Consider the following 25,035-nt stretch of genomic DNA (forward strand, 5'->3'; position numbering starts at 1 on the left):
TTGCTGGCTTAACCCCTTTGAAAGAAAAATTTACAACCTGATTTTTTTTTCTTTCTTTCTTTTTTTTTTTTACAAAATGATCAGAAGCCTGTCATTTCAGAGAAAACCACTAATGGGGTTTGTTGCAGGTGACATCATTTGAGCTGTTAAGTAAAAATCTTGTTGGAAAGCTTGTATCTGCCACTGTGAGCCCAGCAGTACGCTCAAGGAGGATGTCAGTGCCAGTGTTAATGATCATGATGCTTTTTGGCATGTACAGTGCCCAGTTGCACGAGGGCAGTGGGACAGGTTGCTGAGACCCCCAAGAAAATACCCAGAGATAGCATTATGAGGCACAGGGCTGAGCCGAGAAATGCTTGCAGGGAAGGTCCGGCGGCAGCAGGCTGACAGCATCAGTATCCCTTACTGCTTTGCTGAGCAGGGCCTCTTCTCTCTCAGTGTCTTGTCCATGGTGGCTGCCTGGATGAGTGACGGGTCCTTTTCACAGTACTCTCAGTTCTGCTCCCTCACCAGTCAGGGGTTTTATATGTTAGGCTGCAGGAGCAGGGACACCATCAGCATTGGTTCACTTAGTTTGCTTGTCTGAGCAGCATCCCGAGGAGCAGCTGTCCTGGTGTGTGGGGAAGAAAGTGGCTTTCTACAGTTAACACTGTCTTGTCCTCCTCTCAGTGTACACAAGAGAAAGCCAGCATCCTCCAAGGTAACGGGGTCTGGACTTTCCAAACCAGGCTGCTCTCGTTGTTCCCATTGTCCCATTTTCTTTGCTAGGTTTTTGGGAATAGAAAGGGGGCATCCAGGGACTTGTTCCACTGTCCCCCATTTCTTTAAGGACGATACACTTATGATGTCATGTAACTGCAATATCGGGAAGACCTGCTCAGCAAGTCTTGTGGGTGATGGACACAGGTCACACTTGGGCAAAAGCTCCACTTCCTGTGCAAGGCAAGTGGGTGGACCCTAGAGTGGTCAGTGTGGAAGTTCACCACTGTATTCATGGGTCACACAGCAGCTAGCCTTCAAGGAAGAATAAAAGACTTGGGTTTTGGTGTCTCCTTGTGAGGCTGGGCTTTTGTCACAGGATCAGCCAAAGCCACCCGTCTCAACAGTTTAGAAACAGTTGCATTTCCTTGCTGTTGAACTTGGCATTAAAGAGATTTGTAAAAGTGCAAAGCAATGTCCCTTGATAAAGTTTTGTTTTTTTTTTTTTTGAAACTATAGTTAATTTTCATAAAAAATGCTTTGTTCATTTGTAATATGTTGATTTTTGTAATTCTTATTTATTTTTGTAATAAATAGTAAATATTAAGTAACAGTGCCTAATCAATAGTCTTACAATTTTGTGCTGTAATTTCAAATATGGAATATTGCCAGGGATAAGAATGCAGGCACGGCTCTTTGGAGGCCTCGGTAATTTAAAATGTTGAGGGGGTCCTGAGACTAAAAGGTCAGAGGGTGTCTGCCATAAAGTGTGAAGCCTTTTCATTCATGTCTCTAGATTCTGCATACTAATGTGATCAGGGTTAACTTTTAGCCATACACTTAAAAATTCAACTCCTGCCCAAGCATTTGGAGTTGTGATAATGATCTTTGAACTTATTTGCTTAAATACTTTAATACTTAGGCACTGGGGTGTGTTCCTGTTCCAGAAGGCTGCCGGGAAGTTGTTGTGCACCTGCCACAGCCTGCCCTGCTGCCCTCTGCTTGGCTGGGCACCCTGCAGGCTGAAGCCAGCTGCGGCTCAGGACTGCAGCAGGGCTGTCCGCTCCTGCCCCTGTGGCTCATGTTGAGCACGTGTACCTGTGTCAGGTGAATAGAAGTCAAAGTTTGAAGATTAATCAAACGTTAGGAACATAAGTGGGGAGGACCTGACCTGAGGCCAGTTTGCCTCCTTTCCTGATTTTAAATTTAAATTAAGTGTTGTCTGAAGTTTCCCAAGAATATGTGGATACCCAGGAAAAAGTAGTTCTGGCTTCTTCCTGAGTTCTTCATCCCGAATAGCCAATTACAGTCTTTTTAAAAATTTCTTCCCCATTTCAATCTTAGCATATTCTAGCTCAGACTAATTTTGGGCTAAAAAATTAAGCTGTTTTATACATATCTCCGTTTAATAAAAGTTGATTTCTTTGCTGACTTCACACTGGCTATTTATTTTATTACAGCTCTTATATCACAAAAGTGTTAAGTTGAATGGAGTGGTCTTCCATCTCCCATGTTTCCTTGTTCCTGGAGACATAGCTTTCTAACTGGATGCTTAATGATTTCTCCAAGAGAAAATGAAATTGCTGTCCTTAATTTTTCTGGCATTGTGGACTTAAGCATTCTAAGTCAGATTGGCCAGACGTCTTAAGAGGGAGATGGCATGGCATGAAGAATGGGGACATCGTGTGGTCAGGTGAAGTTCCCTACCATGCTGCCATGTTTCCAGGGCCTTTTGTGTGTTATTGCACACACTGGGTGCCTTAGGTTTAGGATCCCGTCTCTTGTGCTTGGGCTGTTCCTGGCTCGGAGGCTGCTTGCCAGCAGGGAGTTGGAGTTTGTCATCTCTCTTTTGGGTTGGACTAGCAGTAGATGTGTTTTACCCAGGGCACATGGGATGCTTCTCTGTAGACAGTTGCTCCTTCCAGGAGAGCATCCCCAGCCTGGGAGGTTGTGTGTGTGAATTGTAGTTTCTTGTTTTCTGTGGATGTGGCCTCGTTCAGATCATATGCAGCATGGACGCTCTCATCACGGGTTAGTGTAAGAAGAAGCTCCATGAGGAACACCTGTGCTCTAAAACTGGATGGAAAAGAATCCATTTTGTCTTTCCTCCCAGGTGACCTGTGTGATGCTCTTCACTAGTGACCAAGGGTGCCCCAAGGAGGGACCTCCCAGTTTGGAACACGGGGGGTTTATGGAGTTATTTTTTCTTGCTATTTCCTTTCACATAATGAGAGCTGATAATCTGTAGTGTTTTCTTCTTTAACCTTTACTGCTAAAGCTGCTTTGTGAAAAATTATTTCAGGGCTGGGTCTGTGGCTCAGAGGCAGAGCGGTCGCCTGGCACGCATGAGGCACTGGGTTCGATCCTCAGCACCACATAAAATAAAATAAAGTTATTGTGTCCACCTATAATTAAAAAATAAATATAAAAAAAATCATTTCAATTGAAATAGCTTTTCTTTTATTCCTGTTTTGATGCCTTCACAGTTTTATTTTATGGGTTCCCAAAATACTTGAGTAATAGCAAAATTAAAAATATATTTGCAGTTACCTATTTCAGCTGATGAACAGCTACTGTTGTATGTTATTGACATGTATAACAGTTTGTTTTATTATCACTGTTAATAATGGGTCATTTACATTATTTTAAAAAATATTTTTTTAGATATTGATGGACTTTTATTTTATTCATTTATTTATATGTGGTGCTGAGAATTGAACCTAGTGCCTCCCACATGCTAGGCAAGCCTTCTACCACTGAGCCACACCCCAGCCCCTCATTTACATTTTTAAAGTTACCATTTAGATTTATGTAGGTGATTAAACTACAGCTTTTCTTGAAATGAGAACATAGACACAAAGAACTTTGAAGACCTTAATCTATGGTCTTTATTAATTTTTAACTTAATATTCTTGATTAACATGATGATTGTACATATCCATAGGTTCAAGTGTGGTGTGGCCACATGTGTACAGCATGCACTGATGGAGTCAGGGTAGTGAGGGTTCCCCTTAGCGGTGATTTTCCATGGGAATGCTGACACCACACCTGTGCGGTGTGTGACTTGAGCAGAATGTTCTTCTGGGTTCATTGTGGGTATAATAACTGAGTGCTGGCACCTGCACACCCTGTGTTAGGCCCTGAAGAGAGCCACAGGAGCTCCTGCCCCAGTGGGGCTCCCTTCTAGGTGACGGATACTATGATATATGGAAGGTTAAGAGGAAAGGGCCGAGGAGTGGGTGCTGATGGGGCTCAGTTGGGTGTGGTCAGGGGTCACTGAGGAGATGGTGTGGGAGCCCAGGTTGGGACGAGGGACCAGGTGGAAGTCTGGCTGGAAGGGCTTTGTGCTGGGTCCTGCCTGAAGAACTTGGGGGCTAATGGGACGGAGTGAGCAAGGAGCGGCATCCTGAAGGGGACTTTTTTTTTTTTTTTTTTTTAAAGAGAGAGTGGGGGGGAGAGAAGAGAATTTTTAATATTTATTTTTTAGTTCTCGGCGGACACAACATCTTTGTATGTGGTGCTGAGGATCGAACCCGGGCCGCACGCATGCCAGGCGAGCACGCTACTGCTTGAGCCACATCCTCAGCCCCTGAAGGGGACTTATAAGAGTGTCGTTGCCCAGGGCCCAGGAGTGTCCTAAGATCTTTGGAGCTGGAACTGGACTGACCCTTGCTGAATGTGATCCCAGAGCTGTGTTGGAGGCTATCACTGGGCAGGCAGAAGCAAGAGACCAGAAGAGAGCAGTGCGTAAGTCTAGATGAGAGGGGACAGACCTGGGTCTGGACAGGCGGTGGACTGGTGAGATGAGGCCAGAGTCTGCGAGAGGGCAAAGGAAGAACCAGTCAGTACAGGAGGTTTTGACCCGAGTCACTGGGAGGTGAGATGGGAAGAGAGCCTGGAGAGGGCTGCGAGCTCAGTGCAGATGTGCTGACCTGCGAGCGGCCCAGGAGCTATCCCAGGGCAGTGTGAGGCGGACCTGGTGTGCAGCAGCTACAGTTCCTAGCTTCAGAGCCACCAGGCCAGACTGTCAGGTGCCACTGCCCCTGAGCAGAGGGTCCAGCACTGAGTCCTGGGTGCTGCAGCAGGGAGGTAATTCAGGGTCATCAGAAATAGTCATTGGTGGCCTGGGGGGCAGTGCAGAGCAAAGTCCCACAGGAGCAACAGGGAGGATGGAGGATGGAATGTGGGGATCCCTGAGGGAACGGAGCTCCTGGAGCAGAGCAACTGAGGTGGATGGACTGTCATGTGACATCTGGTGGCATAGGCTGCTGGGAAAGATAGGAAAGATAGGAAAAGATAGGAAGATAGGAAAAACTGGTCTGGACACAGAGGTAGCTTTGAAGGTAGCTTTGAAGATGGCAGTATGACTTTCCGGGAGACATGGGGCCAGCCAAGCTGGGTGGAGCAGAGGTAGGGGAGCTCTTGATAGGTCATCAGTAGAATCCATAGGAGGAAGGGGTGGAGGTCTGAAGGGAGTGGAGAAAGTGTGCCTTGGGGTCTAGGATCCCAGAGGTGCCCATGGGCTTCAAGGATGGCTGGGCTTGAAGTGGCTTCTCTCTGTGGCCCTGTGTAGCTGGGCTCTCCCCAGCCTGTGCACTGAGGGGGCTTCGAGGCAGGTAATGAAAGGGCTCTCAGGTTCCTTATGGCTTGACACTGTTGGCCTCATCTACCACTGTTTTGCTTTAGGAAAAGAGTTTCACAGGTAACCAGTGAAAAAATTGCTTATGGAAACTGAGTAGGTTGGAAGGTAGAGCACCAGGGAGGGAGCTCCTGCTGGCTGTGCCTCTTCCTGGCGGAGGCCTTGGAACGTGGGCACTGCATGCAGTTGCTGTGGACTTGGGACGCATGTGCAGTTGTTAGGGAAAGGATGGGTATTGTGTCATATGTGCTGCTCTGGAACTCTCCGTTTACATTTCTTGGTACGTGCAGTTAAGTCAGTCTGTTTTGTTCATGACTGCGGTGAATGGCTGTGCCACCCTTGACTTCACTGTCTGCTGCTGTGGAGCATTTGGGATATTGCTGGGGGCTGGGGGTGCCCTTTTTTCCACGTGTACCCTGGGAGATGGAGGTTCCAAGGAAAAACTGTCTAAGTCTTTATTGAACATTGATCTCAACCCAGCTGTTTTATTATATTAAGACTGGACTATCCCCAGGACTTCTGAGAAATGACACATTTAATTTGCCAAAATGGCAACCACAGGCATTACTCTGTGCCAGTTTTTTTTGGGCTCATTGCCTTGGTTTTTCTATTGAAACCTTCACTGTTAACAGAATTTTAAATGACTCTTTATCCTGGCAACAGAATCGTTTTGAGAAAACAACTTGGATAACAGTGGCGTCCTCATTTGGAGGAGGTTAGGATACAGGGTTTTATGGTGAGTTCACAGTATTTTCTTAAGCCACTTGCAGAGCTTTTAGAAACCAGGGTAAAGCTTGCATTGGTCATTTCAAAAAGGTTTCCCCTGGCCCAACAGGTATTTAACATGGAATGTGTGGACCCAGGCCCATCCGTGAATGTGATTCCAGGGCTAACATTGGTTTTTTTCTTTTGTTCTTTCTTTTTTCTTTGCACATGCTAGGTAAGTGCTCCACCACTGAGATATATCCCAAACTCTTTTTTTTTTTTTTTTAAAGAAGTTTTATTTTGAGATAGTGTTTGACTAAGTTGCCTAGAATAACCTTGAATGTATATCCTCTTGCCTTAGCCTCCAGAATTACTGGGATTATAGGTGTGTACTACCAGGCCTGGTTTAAAATCACAGGTTGGTTATTCTAATTTCTTATGAGGATGTCCTGGGGTAGATAGCCTAGGACAGTGGGCAGTCCCGTGAATGCGAGGGCCCGAGCTCCTCCTTACGGCTCCCCCACCCTTCAGCTCTTTTGTCCTATCCTCATCCCAGGCCTGGAAAACAGCTGAACAGGGTATGGAGAAGTGCCCAGGCCACATGCCAGTTCTTTTTTGAGGTGGTTTCCAGAGGTTTCTGTCTCTGTGTCCCATGATCACAGCTTGCTGTAGGGGAGGCTAGAGGTGCATCTGTCTGGCCTTCTGCCCTGCTTAGGGGTCTTCATTGGGGAGCAAGGGGTAGGGGTACTGGGATAGGCAGCCTGCAGTTGTGGTATTTGTGTAGCCTCTGGAACTTGGTAAAACTTTGCCTGTCTTTTGTGCTTTTTCTCAGAAAAGAGTTTATATCGTCTTTTAAAACATTAAAAAAAAATATTTTGAAAGCAGCCTGTGACCCTAAAATGTCTTAAATCCACCAATGCAGCATTTGGTGGGGTGGCATTATCTGACTGAGGACTGCTGCCTTCATCAAGAAGTATAGTTTATCCCTTAGCTTGTCTTGGCTTTGCTGCTTCGGTTGGAAGAGAAGACAGGATTTATGGCATGTGAGGTATGAATCCTCAATCTGACTGCCAGGCAACCTTCCCTCAAGTCCTGTCAGGGGTTAGCACCATCACACACTGGGCCTGGAGGCTCACCTGGGTCAAGCAGGGTGGCCGCTGTCTGACCCCAGTACCTGGAGCTGGTTACCGGGTAGATGGCCGAAGACAGTCCCATCGCCAGCCTTGGGCACTGCAGTTTGGAGACTACCATGGTATCTCCTGGGTGGCCTTTGTCACCTGTGGAGAGGTGATGTTTCGTTTGTGTTGTGCGTTACTAGGCACACAGAAGGCTGAGGATGCCACTGGATGACGTCCTGTGAGCTCTGAGTAGGCTTGTGACCTTTTTTCTATTGCCATGAAGGAAGGAAATTAGCTCTTTGGCCTGTGTGCAACAAATATTTTTTCCTAGTTTGTTTGAATTTTCCCTTTTAAAATGTCCTTTTTATTGAGTATGATGCAGACATATTAGAAGAGGGAAGGTGGACTAGGACGCCTCCTAGGCCGCGCATGCCCCCATTACTACCCAGGCCAGGAGCGTGTGGCCGGCCACCCTTGCCTTGGCATGCCCTTGCTTCTGTGGGACAGCACCTGTCTTTAGAGCTCCACTACCCAGGTTTCTACTCTTCAGTCCTGTAGTTTTGTCTGTTTTTGTTTAATGTTTGAAGTCTCCTTTAATTTCTGCACGCCTCTTATTATGGTGGGATCTAGAACATCCCCCAAAGGCTCACGTGTGGAAGGCTTGGTCCTCAGTGCTGACATGTTCAGGTTGGCCTCTTGGAAAGTGATTGGATCATGAGGGCCCTTATCAATGGTTCAATCCTTTGATGGATTAATAATTGATGGCTTTGATGGGAGGTGGTGGAGACTGTAGGGGCTGGGGATCTTGTTGGAGGAAGTAGGTCACTGAGGCTGTGTCCTGGAAGAGTGCATCTGCTTCTTGCTGTCTGCTTCCTGGCCACTGTGGGCAGGGCAACCTGCCTCCCTTCCACCCTTCCACCATGATGTTCTGCCTCCCTCAGGCCCAGAGCAATGCAACCAGCTGACCGTGGGCTGGACCTCTGAAACTGAGAGCCAGAATAGACCTGTCCTCCCCTGAGTTGCTTTTAGGGGTTTGTCACAGCAGTGAAAAGCTGACCAGTGCATCCCTGGTACTCCCCACCCCAGTACCGCTTAGCGGTGGTTTAATGGTTATTTGTGGCATGCCCCCAGTCTGGGTTTGCTTTGCTGTCTGAATCTCTGCAGTGTTGTTCAGCAAGTTCTCTGGACCTCTCCATTTCCTGTGAGGGGTAGCATGGCTGTTCCACCACTTGCCATGGGTCACTTCTAGTACGCCATGTAAAGTACTTTGTTGAGCTGAGTGCGATGACACACACCTGTAGTCCCAGTGGCTCAGGAGACTGAGGCAGGAGGATCGTGAGTTCAAAGTGAGCAAAAGTGAGGCACTAAGTAACTGAGTGAGACTCTGTCTCTAAATAAAATACAAATAGGGGGCTGGGGATGTGGCTCAAGCGGTAGCGCGCTCGCCTGGCATGCGTGCGGCCCGGGTTCGATCCTCAGCACCACATACCAACAAAGATGTTGTGTCCGCCGAGAACTAAAAAATAAATAAATTCTCTCTTTAAAAAAAAAAAAAAAAAATACAAATAGGGCTGGGGATGAGGCTCAGTGGCCAAGTGCCTGGAGTTCAATCCCTGGTACTCCCACCAAAAAAAAAAAAGTTCCTTTGTTGAAAATGCATCAGTGCTCCATCCTACCGAGCACCCTGGCTAGCAGCATAGCACACCAAGAGCAGTGGGAACCTTCAGGGTATACACCTTGGCTGCCCATCATCAGTAGAAAGTCAGGAAAGACCAGTATTTGAGTGTGGTTCCTACTGAGTGTGTGTTAGAAGCATCAGAAAGTTAAAAACAGTGAGTGAAACCGCTATAACTTGGAGCAGTCTCTTTAGAACTGCAGAAGGGGCTGGGCTCAGTGGTACAGCGCTTGCCTTGCAGGTGTGAGGCCCTAGGTTCGATCCTTAGCACCACATAAAAATAAATAAATAAATGAAGATATTGTGTCCATCTACAACTAAAAAAATAAAAAACAAAATGTTTTTTTTTTTTTAAAAAAGCTGCAGGAGGTTACTGAGAGCCAGTGTTCTGTGTGGTGAGCTTCCATCTGGGCAGTGGTGTATTCCTCACTAATGAGGCAAATGATGTTGGTTTTCTTTTTTGATATTACCAGCCCTGCCTTTCCAGGGTCCAGATTCCCAAATTATTAGGAATTGCAAAATTATGACCATTTCTTCTTCATTTCTCTGCTGTGATAATTCTGTTCAGAGGAGTGACACAATTTGTATAGGAAAACAGGATAAACGCTTGATATATTATTACTATTTTTTAAAAAAATTATGCTTAGTTCCCCAGTACCCTCCAAATTAATGAATTTAAAAATATTTCTATTTAACCCCATTGCAACTATCATCCTTATTGATGGTCAATTTGTTTCCCCTTTGAGGAGGACTGGCTTCTTCTCGTTGGCCCCTGAGTCTTTCTTTCTTTTTTTTTTTTTTTTAAAGAGAGAGTGAGGGGGGGCGGAGAGAGAGTGAGAGAGAGAGAGAGAATTTTTAATATTTTATTTTTCAGTTCTTGGCGGACACAACATCTTTGTTGGTATGTGGTGCTGAGGATCGAACCCGGGCCGCACGCATGCCAGGCGAGCGCGCTACCGCTTGAGCCACATCCCCAGCCCCCCTTTAGTATTGTAAATATGTTAGTTCATTCTCTTCTGTTCTGATGTAAGCATCTAATTTTCTTACCATTACTAAGTCATTTAGTCTTTTGCCTGGATGTGTAAAGAAATTTTTGAATAGCAACGGCTTTTGGGAGAGTTTTCTTTTTTTCTGTTGCTGTTTCTGGGAGTTGATGGGGCCTTATATTTTTCTATCACTGAGCCGCCCCTGGCCCAGGAGAGTTTTCTCGTATTGCATTTTTAGTATTTCATTTGATGGCTTTGGTTTTCGCCTGTAGAGTCTCCTCTTAAATGCATGTTGGATCTTTTTTTTACTCTCTTCTGTGCTACCTTTTCTTAAAACCTTTTCATCTATTTCTCTTCTTTACATTCTTAAAATTTTATTCATTTCTCTCCTTTTTGTATTTGTATTCTATTGTGTTATTTGCTCAGGTTCCTTCTAATCTAGACTTTCTGAAACTACTTATTTAGATTTGAGTTGATAGACTGTACTTGGGATAATGTGGCCTCATTTCTGTTTTTGGAAAACAAAGTCTCTTGAGGCCTAATCCCAGTGCCATGTGGTGTGGGAGCAGGCATGGAGGGTCTGCTTAGGAGACATTCTGGACATGGGACCAGAGGTCACATTGGAGACCAGTGGTACTGTGCAGCTAGGACACTGTCTTTCTGGGGTGTGGCAGTCAGAGCAGGCTGAGGCCTGTGGGGAGCAGGTAAGGGCAGGAGGTTGCAGGAGGTTGCAGGAGGCAGGTGGGGTGAGGTTCCCCAAACCCACACTAGGAAGCTGGCTTTGAAGGTGACCACAGAGTGGAGTGGGAAAGTGAGGCTGTTCAGTGGGGTTGGGCCTGCCCTTGAGAAGAGAGCCCGAGTGGTGCTGCCAAGCTGGGTCTATATCTCAGAGTGGGCCCTGCGTGGTCCTGGCAGGAGGCATCCTGTAGTTCAGACCCACAGTACGGAGCTCCCCAGCACATGTGGTGGGAGTTTGTTGGCTCACACGTCATACTCGTTAATGTTCCTCTCTGCTTTCTTGGTTTTGTTTTGTAGGTGACAGACACCCAGCGCCCTGTGAGCTGGACCCCTGCTTGTGGGCCGGCCTCTCTCTGCTCCTTCTGGATGATGTCAGAACAGGACCTAGCGGATGTGGTTCAAATCGCAGTGGAAGACCTGAGTCCTGATCATCCAGGTACAGAGCTGTGGGACAGTAGGTGAAATATTATTTTCTTTATTCCAGTAGTTTTCTTTCTTTTAAACTAAGCAGAGGCAACAGTGATGCATGCTGCATATGAGAATTCAAGTCATGGGGGCTGGGGCTGGGGCTGGGGCTGGGGCTGAGGCTGAGGCTCAGCGGTAGAGCGCTCACCTAGCACGTGTGAGGCACTGGGTTCAATCCTCAGCACCACATAAAAATAAATAAATAAAATAAAGATATTGTGTCCAACTACAACTAAAAAAAAAAAAATTAAAAAAAGAGAGAATTCAAGTCATGGTGGGTGAACAGTCAACCCTCCTTGACTCACTTGACCACTCTGGCCCCCAAGTCCCTTCCTAGATGTGCGACTACCCAGCACCTGCCCTCTCTGCACATCCTGCCACCTGCGTGCACTCTCTAATAGGCATGTGGGTCCACCATGCGAGCCTGTGGCTCTTGTGTTCCACACCTTTCTATCTCCAACTTGCCCTGGGTAGAGGCTGATAGTTTGAGCGACTGTGGAAGCTGTGTGTTGGTGAGGGTGAGTGAGGCTGGTTCTTCTTTTATCAGCCATGTGGTGTTCTATGTGTGGACATCCCCTGGTGTGTTGAGCTCTGCCCTCTGGAGGGCCATTCCATGCTACTTGCTGCTTTTCTTTTGTGTGCAGTCATGTAGGGAAGAACCCTGCACCTATGTCTTAGCAAATGTTTTTGTAGGGTAAGTTCCCAGAAGCAGGATTGCTGAATATGTTTAACTTTTTTTTGTTACCAGGTATTGAACCTAAGGGCACTACACCTCCAGCCCTTTTTATTTTTCATTCTGAGAGAGGGTCTTTCTAAGTCTCCCAGACTGGCCTGGAACTTACAGTCCTCCTGCCTCAGCCTCCCGAGTCACTGGGATCACAGAGTGTGCCCCTGTGCCTGGCTTGTATATGTTCAGTGCTTTGGTAACACACTGACAGATTTTCCAGAACAGCTTGACTGGCTGTGCTGACAGTGCTTGAGCACTACCTTCCTCTTGTCTGCTGAGCAGGCACTTCCTGTGTGAGACTGTACTGTGAGGCCTCACCTCTATGTGAGCATTACAGGAGTCTCCTCTGAAGAACCTTTGCCTGTACGTACTCATGCTGTGTGCGTGCAGCTTGGCTGGCTCAAAGTGACAAGAGCCATTCTTGAGGAATGTTACAACTCAGAGCAGTTTTAGTCTTGTGAGAAAGTATGCTGTCTCACTTACGTGGTGTTGAGGTGTTAGTTGGAGAAACTCCATCTGGAAGTCACTGTGGTATGGAGGAGCTCAAAGAGCAGAGCTGGGGGTGTGAGAGCAGCCATGGGGTGCTGTTCCCCAGTCATTTGACTCATTACAAGATGCACCATCACTACACCTACCAGTTTTAGAAATGTCCATTCGTACCTGGCAGGTGAATGACTGTTTCTTTAGAAAACACATATACGTACTGCAATGCTGTGAAGAAAAAGGTTCATCACCTGTTTTCAGCAGCTTTGAATATTAAAGTTCCGACAGTTCTGCCTCCCAGGTAATCTTTTTGTAGAATATGCCCAGAGAAGGCTGGGGACCCTTTCATCCTGGTTGTGTCACATTCTTGTTCCTTAAATGATGGGAGGTGCAGTTCCTGGCCTGTTTGTGAAGCTCCTCCTGTGTGCAGAGGCCCTGCGGTCTGTCTGCACATGGAGCTTGCCACCTCTGGTCCAGAAGCATGTGCACACACCCTGCAAATGCCCTGCATCCCACGTCTGCATCCAGAGTAGGTTCATGGTTAAGATTCTCCCTCACCAAAAAAATGTGACCCTTGTAGAGCTTAAGACAGAGGCAGTCCAGTATGAGCCCAGTTGGCAGGCAGGGTGGGCGGAGGCCTGCCCTGGGTGTGGCCAGTGGAGATGCTATGGGCATTGGAACCAGCTGTTGGAAGTGAGGGAGCATGGATGAGTTCATATGGGAACGTGGGGCTAGCCTGAGAGTGCTTGCATTGATTTAACTCACATGCCTTGGCCACACGCGTACCATTAACTTCCTTGAGACTAGGAAATGCAATCTAGAACATTCCCAGGAGTGAGAAGCAACGATCATACTGAAGAGCTTTGTGACTTTTCCATATTACCTTCTTATTACTTTTGAATGCCCCACAGTATATAAATACAAGTTGGATTGATTCGGCATCGGGCATGTGTATTAGTTTTTCTGATGCTGTGTAACATGCTGCTTTTAGATGGTGTGTATGTTCTCCCAATTTTTTTTTTTCCAGTAATATTCAAGACAAAGATTTCTAGGTTCCTTTGATCTTGCATGAACCTACCACATGTTGTATTTTACCTTTCTGAAAGTATGTAAGATCGTTGATTTCATCAGGCCTGTTGTTCCAGTTGATCCTGATGGCTTTAAAATGAACAAGGAGTCGTTTTGTTTAATACTGAAGGTAATGCATGTATAATTGTAAAGAGCAATGTGTGCAAAGATAGCAAGTACAGTGGAGAAAATAACTGCCACTTGCAGTCCCACTCCTGGTAGAAAGGTCCTGTGGGAACGCTGGCATGTGTACCTCTGTTCTCCAACTAGAACACTGCCTGTGACATACTGGCTTTGCTGACCTTTGCTTACAGCTGTGAGGTACTCCGTGTTACCAAGGGGCATACATTCATTCTTAATTTCTGTAGTTAAAAAGAAACCAACTGTGTCACCCCTGACAAGTCTCTGAACCTTTCTGGAATTTAGAAGGTTAAATAAAGATCACCAGGATATCTCCATTCCCCCAGTTCTGGCATTGCTGCCAGTTTTCAAGTGAGAGTAAGGAGGCTTCAGCTAAGGTCCGAAGAACCCTGACTAACCAGGCACTCACCGGCATGGGCTTTCCTTTTTGCTTTGTTAAGTGAGAACTCTGCAAGGCTGGAGTTGTGTGCAGAAACTGAGTGGGTGGCCAGTTCTGGGCTCCATGAGAGCTGGTCCTTGGCTCCAGACCCCTTGCTTCTGCACACTGCCCTGGCCCCAGGCCTGCTGGAGCCCGTGGTGCTTGAGTTCTGAGGGGGGTCGTCTGGAGTGCACAGACCTGAAGGCACGGGTGCTCTCCCTGCTGTTGAGGTCTGGGAGGAGTACTCGGCATGTGTAGGGGGCGGTGGGACTGAGAGGCCTGTGCACTGTGTTCTGAACATACCCAGGCAGCGGCCCTGTGCAGAAAGTGCAGGGAGGAGTGGTCTGTTACAGGGGTGGCTCTCTGACTGTTGGGGTCACATTGTGAATGGCTGTGAGTTCCTGCTCTTCTGGGATTGGCTTTCTAAGCAAGGTGGCATCTGAGGGCTGGACAGGATAGCAGTGGGTGTCTGTGGTCGAGGGGGTTGGTGGTTGGTGGTAGTAGAGAGGTGGTTGGGGTCAGTCAGCGCCACTAGAACGAGGGCCAGTCTGTTCACCCACCTGACTGCACAGTGTGGCTGTGTTCCAAAGAGGGCGGATGGTCTGCGGGCTGCGCACAGGTGGTTCTGTTTGTGAGCTTCAGACTTGTGGCCTTTGGCTGTCAGAAGTGCCACAGTAAGGGCTGGGGTTGTGGCTCGTGGGGGAGTGCTTGCCAGGCACGTGTGAGGCCCTGGGTTGGGTCCTCAGCACCACATATAAATAGATAAAATAAAGGTCCATTGATAACTAAAAAAAGAAGTGCCACAGTTAACATACTCACGTGTATGCATATATGTACTTGTAATGTGTTTGTGGCATGTTGCGTGTATGACAAGTGTTCTTACATACTGGCACTCATTTCTATTCAGAGTGCATCAAAGACAGTAACCCAGAGCGCTGTCCCTGTATTGCTGAGATGAGGAGAGGTGCAGACAAAACTGCAATTAGGTGTCCTTGCCCCTTTTTCCTATGAGCACGTGTCACAGGTGAACCTGTAGAAAGAGGTTGGAGGAGTACACCAGGGGCGCTGGGGGTTTCCAGCAGCACCTGCAGTGAAGTGAGCAAGTGCTCTTGGCATAAGGCCCAATAAAATGTGGACTGTGAACTTCCACCTGTAATTGCACAGTGTGAATGCTGAAGATGGAGTAGGTTTGGAAAGAGGACTGGAAGTGTGAGACAGATAGAAATGGGGTTTGCAGAAATGGAGCGGTGGTGGATGGTTTTGGCCTTTGCCTCTGTGGTTATCTGCAGTACAGTTTGTACTTGATTTTAGGTGTGAGGAAGGGTGTTGGGGTGTGGTAGTAGGCCTGGAATTTGGGTTGACTTGCTTAGCCCCAGGGAGGCTGTGATGACCAGTTACTGGTGGGTTGCTCCCGGCTGCAGCCACATTGTAGAGGGGGGCTTCTGCATACGGCAGTGTGTTGAGGCTGAGCCATTTTTTTTGATTTGGAATTATAGATATCTGACAAAACCTTATTTTAAGGTTGGAAAGAAATGTAATTGAATGGTTTTAGCATGTCAGCATTTACACAGGTGCTCAGGGAGCACTGGCTGGGAGGCCTACAGTTGGGTGGCAGGGTTACCACAGGTTAGGATGGACCTGCCTAGGTGTCTTCAGTGTTCTTTGGGCTTAAGGAAGGCTCTGGGTGGTCGCCTGAGACTTTACATTGCACCAGTAAAATGTGAAGCTGTCAGTGCTATGTACTGTCTTCATGTTAAAAGACCTCTAAAAAACTTTTCATGTTAAAGTGTCTGTGTCCGTCATTGATTTTTCAGTTGTCCTGGAGAATCATGTAGTGACAGATGAAGATGAACCTGCTTTGAAACGCCAGCGGCTAGAAATCAATTGCCAGGATCCCTCTATAAAGGTAAAAATATGCATATCTTTATGTGTATTGTGCCTAAGTGTTTTGTGCCATAATGGGGTGGCTTGAAACAACGGAAGTTTATTCTTTCATACTTCAGGAGGCTAGAAGTTCAAAATTAAGGTGTGGGCAGGGCCCCGCCCCCTTTTCCAGCTCTGGGAGGCTCCATTCTTGCCCACATCACTGCAGCCTCTGTCTAGGGCCCACCCTAATCTAGTCCAGGGAGGTTTCATCAATTTCGTTACTTTTGCACAAACCCTTTTCCCAGTGAAGACCTCATTCATGTGTTCTGGGAATTGGGACGTGCTGTTTCTGGGAATCATTATTTAGCCCACTACAGAAGAGCATAAGGCCATTTCTTAGTTGGAGAGAGTAACTGCTTTAGACTGAGGCATCTTCCTGTGGATCCATAGGCCTGCTTTAGACAGGGGAAGATGACCAGCGCTGTGGCCATGCTGCCCGTTGGTGACAGATGGCTTTTGTGTCTGTCATTTAAGTCCCCACATCCTGAAGTTGGAATCACTCAAGAAACTGTTTTTGGATCTTTGAATTTGCCTGTTTGGTTCCAGCATTTGTAGCGTCAGAGGCTTGTGTGAGGCTCTTTGGGAGCGGTGGATGTGGAAAGTGGTCCTGTTCACACACTGCGTCTACCCATGCTGTGTCTGTAGAAATGCTCCCTTCATTTTGTTACCAAGGAGTCTGAGCTTAAATGGATGGTTTAGATATACATTCACAGTGAAGTTTCTACTTCAGACTGATGAATAGAGAAGGTGGTTATGTTAGTAACACTGTATTATTTTAAAATAAAGGGTCTGGGGTTTAAGCGAAGTTTAATTTGTAACAAAAAACATGTTCATTGTTGATAATGTAGAAATGCTTAAAGTAAAAAGCAACGCAGGCCACCTCAGTTCTGGTGTGCCGCAGATAGGCCCTGGACAGGCAGGAGGCCGGGTCGTCCTTGGGCACTGCTGCACACGCATAGGCTGCTGTGCTGCTAAAAGCCCAGGCTGGCCCAGCCAGGGCCCTGGGCTGTTAATGAGAAGTTTTGAGCTGTTTATGGCCACTGTCGCTTCCATGTAAGAGATATATTTAAAAATACTCTTCCGTACTCTTTCTTCATTTTGTTCTTTGGTAAGTAGTTTTATTACTGTGTCGCAGTGATTTTTGCCAAAACCCCAGGCAGAATTATTTATAATTTAGAATTAAAAAAATGTGGCTTTACTATGTTGAAAGAATGGAAGGCAGATATTTGATGTCTTCAAATTATAAAAAAGAGTGGGGTTGCTTTTATCTCAAGGATTCAGCCACAGTTGGTGCCCATGATGATGCCTGTCTCCCCTCACACTGACATTGCTTCTGCATTGGTGATGGCGTGTTGGGGGTGGACCCTGATGCCCATGGCTTATTTCCTCTTGGACACTGCTTTAGCGCCTGCTCCAGTAGAGAGCAGTTGGCATTGGGGTGGATTTAAACAGTTTCTAGGCCTTTTCCTTTGCACAGTACACTCTTTTTTAGGTAGTGCTGGGGGTTGCACCAGGGCCTTACCCTTGCTAGGCAAGAGCTCTACTGCAGCCACAGCCTAGCTCCTGCACAGCGCACTCTTGAGTGGAGTCTTGCAGGGAGCATGGCTGAGTGGAAGTGAGGTGTGTGGACGGTGGGAGCTCCTCACTTCCTGCACACCTGGGCAGGAGGCAGAGGCACATGCTCTTCAGAGCAGCTCAGCCTGTTGAAGGTGCTCTGTCAAGAGTGTTGGTTCTCGGGGGCTGGGGATGTGGCTCAAGTGGTAGCGCGCTCGCCTGGCATGCGTGCGGCCCGGGTTCGATCCTCAGCACCACATACAAACAAAGATGTTGTGTCCACTGAAAACTTAAAAAAAAAAAAAATTAAAATTCTCTCTCTCTCTCTCTCTCTCTCTCTCTCTTTAAAAAAAAAAAAAGTTCCAACAGACTGGTCTGTGTATAGTCTAAAAACAGGAGCTTCAAAATATTACCAACTTTAAAAAAAAAAAAGAGTGTTGGTTCTCTCCACCCAGGTTTGATATCAGGAGTGTGACACAATGTATGCTACTGCTATACTTTTGGTATTCTGTGATTGCCTCCAGCATGTGGGTCCTTCCACCTACCTGTGCCTCCAGGACCCACGTGCTAGAGGCAATCACTGCTGCTTCCTGGCCTATCTCCTCCCTTCCAGTGTGTCCACTTGGGCACTCAAGCCTTCAGTCACGGCCGACTAGGAGAAGGAAGAGACGAGACCATGTTCTTCCCATTCTTCGCTATTTTCAGTGTTGACCACTGGGGCCCTGCCACTAACCAGCACCTGAGCTCCAGTTTGGGGATCTCTGTTGCTGGTGGCTCCTAGCAGGGTGGCTGGTGGAGAGTAGAGTCCTCCTGCCTGTCCTGTGTCTATCCTTTCTGGGTGTGGAGCCATGCAAGGTGGTGCTGACTCGTTGGCCTCAAGACATGTGGTGCTGCTTGTGCTAGCCACCAGGTGGCAGGCTTGCCATTCCAAAATTCCACAGGAAGGTGGCGACTGGACTCACATCAGAGCACATTGCATCAGTCATTTTTTCAGGGCAGCTGGCATGATATGGGTATGCAGGGCTTGTGGTTTTTGGACCTTTCGGATGTTACATGCAATCTGTTTTCATTGTTAGTTTTCTGTGTGAACTTACTAATACAGTAACATGTTAAGGACCCCATAAGTTGTTTATTACATGGGTTTGTGCAAACTGAGAATTTCAACTGCACATGGAGTAAAACCATGATCAGGGAGACGTGTTTCTGTTGCAGAAGACTGCACTTGTTACATGCTTCTGGAGTGTGCCTGTAAAGCCAGTCCTACTGTAGGGGTGGTCTGCCGGAATGTTGCCATCCCGCAGTAGTGGTTTGGAGTTCTTAGAGCTGCCTTCTCATAGTTGAGGATATCCTTCCTAAAGTTTCTCTTCTTCACTTCCAGTCTTTCCTGTACTCCATAAACCAGACAATATGCTTACGGTTGGATAGTATTGAGGCCAAGCTGCAAGCCCTGGAAGCTACTTGCAAATCGTTGGAGGAGAAGCTGGACCTGGTCACCAACAAACAGCATAGCCCTATCCAGGTCCCCATGGTGGCCGGCTCTCCACTTGGCGCCACTCAGACCTGCAACAAAGTGCGATGGTAAGGACAGAGGAGCTTCGGGCCACTGTGGGAAAAACGCTCAGGTCCTTGCCCGGGCTCCGGTTGTTACTTCGTCTGCCATAGATACTGGGTATCTGACTCCGTGGTTCCTAGCTGCTGATTTCACTTAGACCAAAACCAAATACAGGCTCCTTCTGGAGTTTTTCTTTCTGACATAAAGCTGATATATCTTTTCTGTGTACCTAACTACCAAATCTTTGCAGACGTACATTTGCTTTTTTCTATCTCTGACTGGTCTTTTAGATATTTTTTCTACAGAGTTTATGTTTATAAACTTTCCATTCAAATCTGTAGCTTTTATTGTGCCTGTTAGAAAATATTTAGACCCTCATCGTAGAGACCTGTGAAGCAGTTGGTGTACTGTTTGTGTTGAAGCTCTGTGGGTAACTTGGTTGGATTGGAAAGATGTCTCGGGTCTTCCACCTGCTTGTAATCTGCAGGCCCAGGCAGTGTGCCAGGAGGTGAGCTAAGACTCAGGCTCTGGGCATCAGTGACCATGAGTCCTGTTGGCATTGCTGCCCTTTCTCACAGCTGGCTAAGAAGAAGTCATGTTTGTGGCAGTGGGCACAAAAGTTGTGTCTTTGTACTTGGTGAGGGCTTGGAATCCTCCTACTTAGGGCTGTTCTCTTGAGTCCATGGAAAGACAGCAGCCTCCTGCCCTGTGTTGATGGGTGACAGCGGGAGCCATGACCTGCAAGGGCTGTAGTGGCCTTGATGATGGTGTGTCCAGTGGCTGCTGTACTACCTTGCCCTTGTGTGCTGGTGGCCAGAGCAACATCAGGTGCTCTGTGGACTTCTGAGGGAGTGTGGGAAGGGAGAGGAGGGGCCTGGGGATGCTCAGAGATGCTCAGGAAGGTCAGGGCTTCACCTGTCCTGGTGTGTTTGGGGCAGCTCTGAGGATACCTACTGGGCTGTGGATTCACGTGCCTCCCTGGTATGTTTGCTGCACTGCCTGGTGGCCCTGATCTGCAGCTGGCACTGAAGGAATCTTGGCCTCTCAGGTCCCAACTGCGAGGTGAGCATCATTGCTGGAGTTTCTCTGAGGTGGGTGTCGCAGAGCTCACCATGTTTTCTCCTCACAGACGCTGCTGGCACGCTGTCTCTCTTAGGCTTGCACACCTAAGGATCCAGTACCTTTTTAGTACAATTTTTGGAATACCCCTGTATTCTAAAATGTGATGTGTATGAAGTAAGAATTATAAATAAAAAATTAATAGACCGTCCTAAATGTAATGTGAAGGTGGAATAAAAGGACAGTTGTATATCATATAAAGTAACACATTTTGTGCCAAATGGTCAGCCCTGACGAGACCCTGTGCAGTGATGTTTGTGCTCATTTAGTGCAGATTGGCCCAGGGGCTATGCTGAAGTTATAGATACCAGCTGATGGGAGAATATTGCAGAATGGTGAGCAGGAAGTTTCAAATTAAAGGAAAGGATGATTTTCTTTTAGACTTATAGTTGAGTTCCTGGAAAGTTCAAGTCATATTAAAACTGTGTAAAATGTTTTGTATTGAATGGACCAAGACTCTGGGTTCAGAGTCAGAAGTGTGTGCTGTGCCCAGGTGGTGCTTGGGAAGGCTCCGTCAGGCAACTGTCCCTGTGCTGGAGTGCATCTCAGCCTCCTTGGCTCTTGCCAGGAAATCATGGTGGTGTCTCTCCCGTGGCTGCCACCTCGGCCTGCATCTCGTCACCTCTGCTTATTGCTCTAGGGTGAAACAGAAGGGTACAGCAGCCCCTGCCCTGAGAGCCTTGTGCGTTTGTTCCCAGGATGGCTGCCCCAGGCTTCCGTTGCTCCTGCTCTTGTGTTTGGGGCGGGCTGACCTCATGAGCCAGGAGAGTGGTGTCTGATCTGTAACTGGAATCCCACCATCAGTGCTTGGTGGTGGTCTTGTCTGGGCTAGGGAGGGAGTTGACCCCATGTGAGGAGGAGCTTAGAGAAGGAGGAGCGCCAGCTGTGGCTCAGCCTTGAGCGCCTTGTTTAGGAGCTCCATCTTACTGGGCAAGGTGTGCAGGACTCTGGGTGTCACTGTCACCCTGCGTACATGCTCAGCCAAGCCGTGCAGCTGCTTCTTGGTCTGGTTTATTCATCTGCAAAACAAAGTCAGGAAGTGACATCCAGGGTCCTGCAGGTGTGGTGGTGACCAGGTCCAGGCTCGCTGAGACTTTAGGATAGGTTAGAACTCCATCCCAGGACATAGTGAAAGTCACTAATGCGTAGACACATTTCATCAAATGGCAGTTACATCGAAGATGTGGGCAGCAAAGTGTGGAAATGTCTCCCAAAGCAGGTAAAAATTGGTTGACCTTTGAGTAGTAAGGCACTTCTATGAATTGTTTATTTCGGACCTCAGATATTTAAAGTGAAAGAAGTATATAGATTAGCTTGTCTTCTTTCTTTCTTTATTTATGGTACTGGGGATTGAACTCAGGAACAGTCAACCACTGAGCCACATCCCAGCCCCATTTTGTGTTTTATTTAGAGACAGAGTCTCACTGAGTTGCTCAGTGCCTCGAAGTTGCTGAGGCTGGCTTTGAACTCATGATCTTCCTGCCTCAGCCTCTGGAGCTGCTAGGATTACGGGCAAGTGCCACCTCGCCCAGCTAGCTTGTCTTAAGTCAAATGCTGTTAAAAATACCTATAATTCCTTGGGCCCACCGCTTGTTTGTGGTTTAGATTTACTGAGAACTGGGTGTGTAATCTCACAGATGAAGGCAGGTCCATGGGGATCTTTGAGATGTAAGGAGGCCTTCTGGAGCTGCTTTAGCAGCTGTCCCCCGGGAGGCCACACGTCCTTCATTTGCAGAGTGTGTATGTGGCCCAGACCCTACAGCCAGGAGCATGCACCACTGAGCCCTTTGCCCACACAGGTTCACTCTGCTTGTTGGTAATTTCTAGTTAAAACTGGCCTGGACCAGTCTGCTATCAACAGAGTTATTTACTTACTCTTTTCCCTTCTTGGAATGCAGAGGTGGTGGAGTACTGCCAGCCTTGGCTGGCATTTCAGATTCAGATTTTCAGATTCTACACCTGGATGAAATTCTTTAAATAAATTCAAGGAAAAAAAAAAAGAGAAGAAAAGTCCCGTTTTCTTTGAAGTTAGAGCTTAATCCTTGTAATCAACTTGTTTGTGAGGTTGGTTGGAATCTGATCCAGCAGTGGTGCTCCACTTGAGGATAAAGAAAATGGTCTTGGATTCTCTGAAGTGGGCATTCTTTTCCCCCTTCTGTTAACTTCTGTGAATTCATAGATTTTATGTTAGTGTGCCATAAATTCAGATTTTGTGTGATTTCCATTCTGTGGGCAGTGACATGAAGTTGTGACCTTGAAGCTGCTTGGAGGAGGGGAGGGAGCCGTGGATGCTGAGGTGCGGTGTCGAGAGCGAGGCTCAATGAGGCCCCCTCTCATGCGCCGACAGGTGCTTTTCTACAGATGTGAAAATCGTTTTCCTGTACTTCTTTAGGGCTAGACACAGACGTTTGCAGAAAGCCCGTTGTGGACGTCACAGTGAGCCTGGAATGCTGGAGTGAGTGAAACTCGGGCCTGGGGCTGTGATAGCAGCTGCAACTGAGCTGGGCTGAGAGAGTCCCCTGGGCCTGTGGCATCCTGAGGAGCTGGCACCTTGGTGACTCTGTGCAGCTTGGCCCAGGTGTTTCCGTCCTCTTCCCTCCCTCCTTTTGCCCATTTTGCTGTGTTGCCCAGCTGACCTTGAACTCTAGACCCTAGTTCGCCTCCTGCCTCAGCCTTCCAAGTGCTGTCACTGTGGACACTGCCATGTCATCCACTCAAAGCCAGGGGCTTCTGCCGTGTGTGTTTTATTAACTGAGCACCTTGACTTAAAAAGTTTGTGTTTGTTATTTTTAAAAGGAATTTATTTATTTTTTAAAATTAAAAAATCTTGTTTGTATTTGTACAATGTAAAAGCATTTGTAATAAGAGGTTTCTGTATAGTTCTAGTCCTCAGAGTTTGAATAAAAGTGATTTAAAGTCTCTCTTTCAGAGAGATGAGTACTATGAAATTTATGGAAAGGGAATTGTTTTCTTTCTTTTCCTCAAAACTGACCATTGACCTGGAGTGATTAAAAATGATTTAAATTAAAGGATTAAACCTTCAGCATGCTGGTTGCTGATTCTATTTCCCAGAGGATGTTGGTGAATGGGCTTTTCTGTACACCCTCCCTAACCCCCACTCCCCTGTAGACATTTGGCTTCTTGGTAGAGCTCAGCTCATGCTGAGCATCACTGTTGTGGCCACTGGGCACCTGAGGGGCTTGGCTTGGGGACACTGCCTGTTCCCATGATGGGGCCGTCGATATTCTTGGTCCACAGTCAAGCATTTCATGGGCTTTAGGATGTGGCAAACTCAAGGCAGGGCTGAGTGAATTGGGAGAAATGGTTTGATCTTGGTCGTGACAGGTTTGTTTAAACCTTTCTTATCTAATTTTGAATTTTGGATGTTTCTGTTTGATTTTATGATTCCTTTTCTTGGACTACACTCTCTTGCACAGCTGTACACTTTGGTGGCCTGATTGTGATCTCCTGTGCATGTCAGAGCTGGGTGCTTGCCCGAGGAAGCATGAGGTTCACATGCATGCACCCTAATGGATCAGTGACATGGTCAGATGATAGAGGCGGTCTAACAGCTAGGGCTGATAGTCACCATTGGGCAGACATCTCAGCAGAGTGTGTGCGCTCCCATGATCTGCAGCTCTTCTCTAGTGTCAGCATTTCTCATAACTTGTGGATGGGACCGTGTTGACTAGATCATTCTGGAAAGAACTGCCATCCCGAGAGTTGAGACCTCTGGAACCACTTCATTTATTCAACTCGTTAATTTCTTTCAGCAGTGTTTTTACAATTTTCAGAGTATAGCAACTGCAAATATATCATTAAATTTGTCTTCACATACTTCATACATGTAGATTCTATGTTTTAAATTTCAATCTCTACTTGTTCAGATTTTTTTTTCTTTAACTTTTGTTGGGGTTCCAGTGCTTGGGATCAAATTCAGGACCTCATGCATGCTAGACAGGTGCTTTACCACTGAGCCACACTCCAGCTCCTAAATTCACTTACTCGAGTGGCTTTTCTGTAGGATTAAAAAAAAAAAAAAGGTACATGACTTTGTATTTATCCTTTCTTTCAAATCTCGGTACCTTTCTTTACTGCATGGACTGTGTCTCCATGTTGGGCTGTCCCTGTCCCCTGCTCTGACTCAGGGATAAAGCCTCCAGCCTTTCGCCATCACATGTGGCAGCAGCTGCACGTGTTCCTGGTACTCTTTCCTAGGATATGGTTCCCCTCCTTCTCCCTGTTCTGTGGAGCTCCTGTGTGAACAGGCACTGGGTCTTCCCGTGCTGAGTGCTTCTACCTGAGATGAGCCAACAAGGTGAACTCTCCTGCTGGTTCCCAGGTGAAGCCAGCCTTGCGTGTCCGTGATGGTGACCTGACCTGAGCACAGTGTGCCGCCTCTTTTGTGTGCTACTAGGTTGACTTGCTGTAATTAGTGGGGGCTTTTCTCATCCATGCTCAGGGGGCACATTAGTCTGTAATTGCCTTTTTTTGATGTTATATTAGTCTGTGTTGTTAGAATGATGCTGATCTCAAAAGTAAGATGGGAAGTTGCTTCTCATCGTGCTTCTGTAGGTTCAGCTTTGGTTTTCCTTAAAAAAGTGATAGAATTTGCCAAAGATCCTACTGGGCCCTAGGCTTGAAATCATGAATTCCGTTTCTTATAAATATAGGACTTAAAAAAATATGGAACTTCTTGGGTTCGTGTTGTGTGATTTTCCTTTTCATCTAAATGCAGAATTAAATAGCTTAATCTTGATCACAGTGTTTCCACGGTGTCTGAAATGTGTGTAGGTCCACGTGGCATTGAGACACCATGTTTCTGTGGGCTCTTCTGGTCTGTAGCAGCTTCTCAGACTGCCCTTGATTTTGATGGCTTTTTGAGAAATACCGATGAGGTGCTTTGCAGGATGTCTGTCCACTGGCATTTGTCTTCTCCTTTCCTCCTAATCTCATGAGGATGGTGGGTGTTGGAGGACCACTCCAGAGGTGAAGTGCCCTTCCCTCATCCTGTCAAGGTCC

The 25,035-nt window shown here is 47.0% G+C and overlaps 1 protein-coding gene across 10 annotated transcripts in view; it reads left to right on the forward strand.

Annotated features, from left to right (window-relative positions):
• The window catches only part of BANP (BTG3 associated nuclear protein), an 85,506-nt gene that overhangs the window by 11,865 nt on the left and 48,606 nt on the right, over positions 1 to 25,035 (forward strand). For 5 of the 10 annotated variants that reach the window (XM_081275630.1, XM_081275634.1, XM_081275637.1 and 2 more), the window contains 3 exons: positions 10,858 to 11,014; positions 15,677 to 15,768; positions 18,721 to 18,920. In XM_081275630.1, coding sequence (XP_081131756.1) covers positions 10,927 to 11,014; positions 15,677 to 15,768; positions 18,721 to 18,920 — 380 coding nt within the window. In that variant the 5' untranslated portion in view covers positions 10,858 to 10,926. Of the gene's footprint in view, positions 1 to 4,222; positions 4,447 to 10,857; positions 11,015 to 15,676; positions 15,769 to 18,720; positions 18,921 to 25,035 lie in introns of those variants that run through there. The other 5 variants (XM_081275635.1, XM_081275636.1, XM_081275639.1 and 2 more) reach the window with 2 other exon arrangements.

The sequence above is a fragment of the Spermophilus citellus genome (genome assembly GCF_964194105.1).
Source record: "Spermophilus citellus genome assembly, chromosome: 18".
NCBI classification, from domain to species: Eukaryota; Metazoa; Chordata; class Mammalia; order Rodentia; family Sciuridae; genus Spermophilus; species Spermophilus citellus.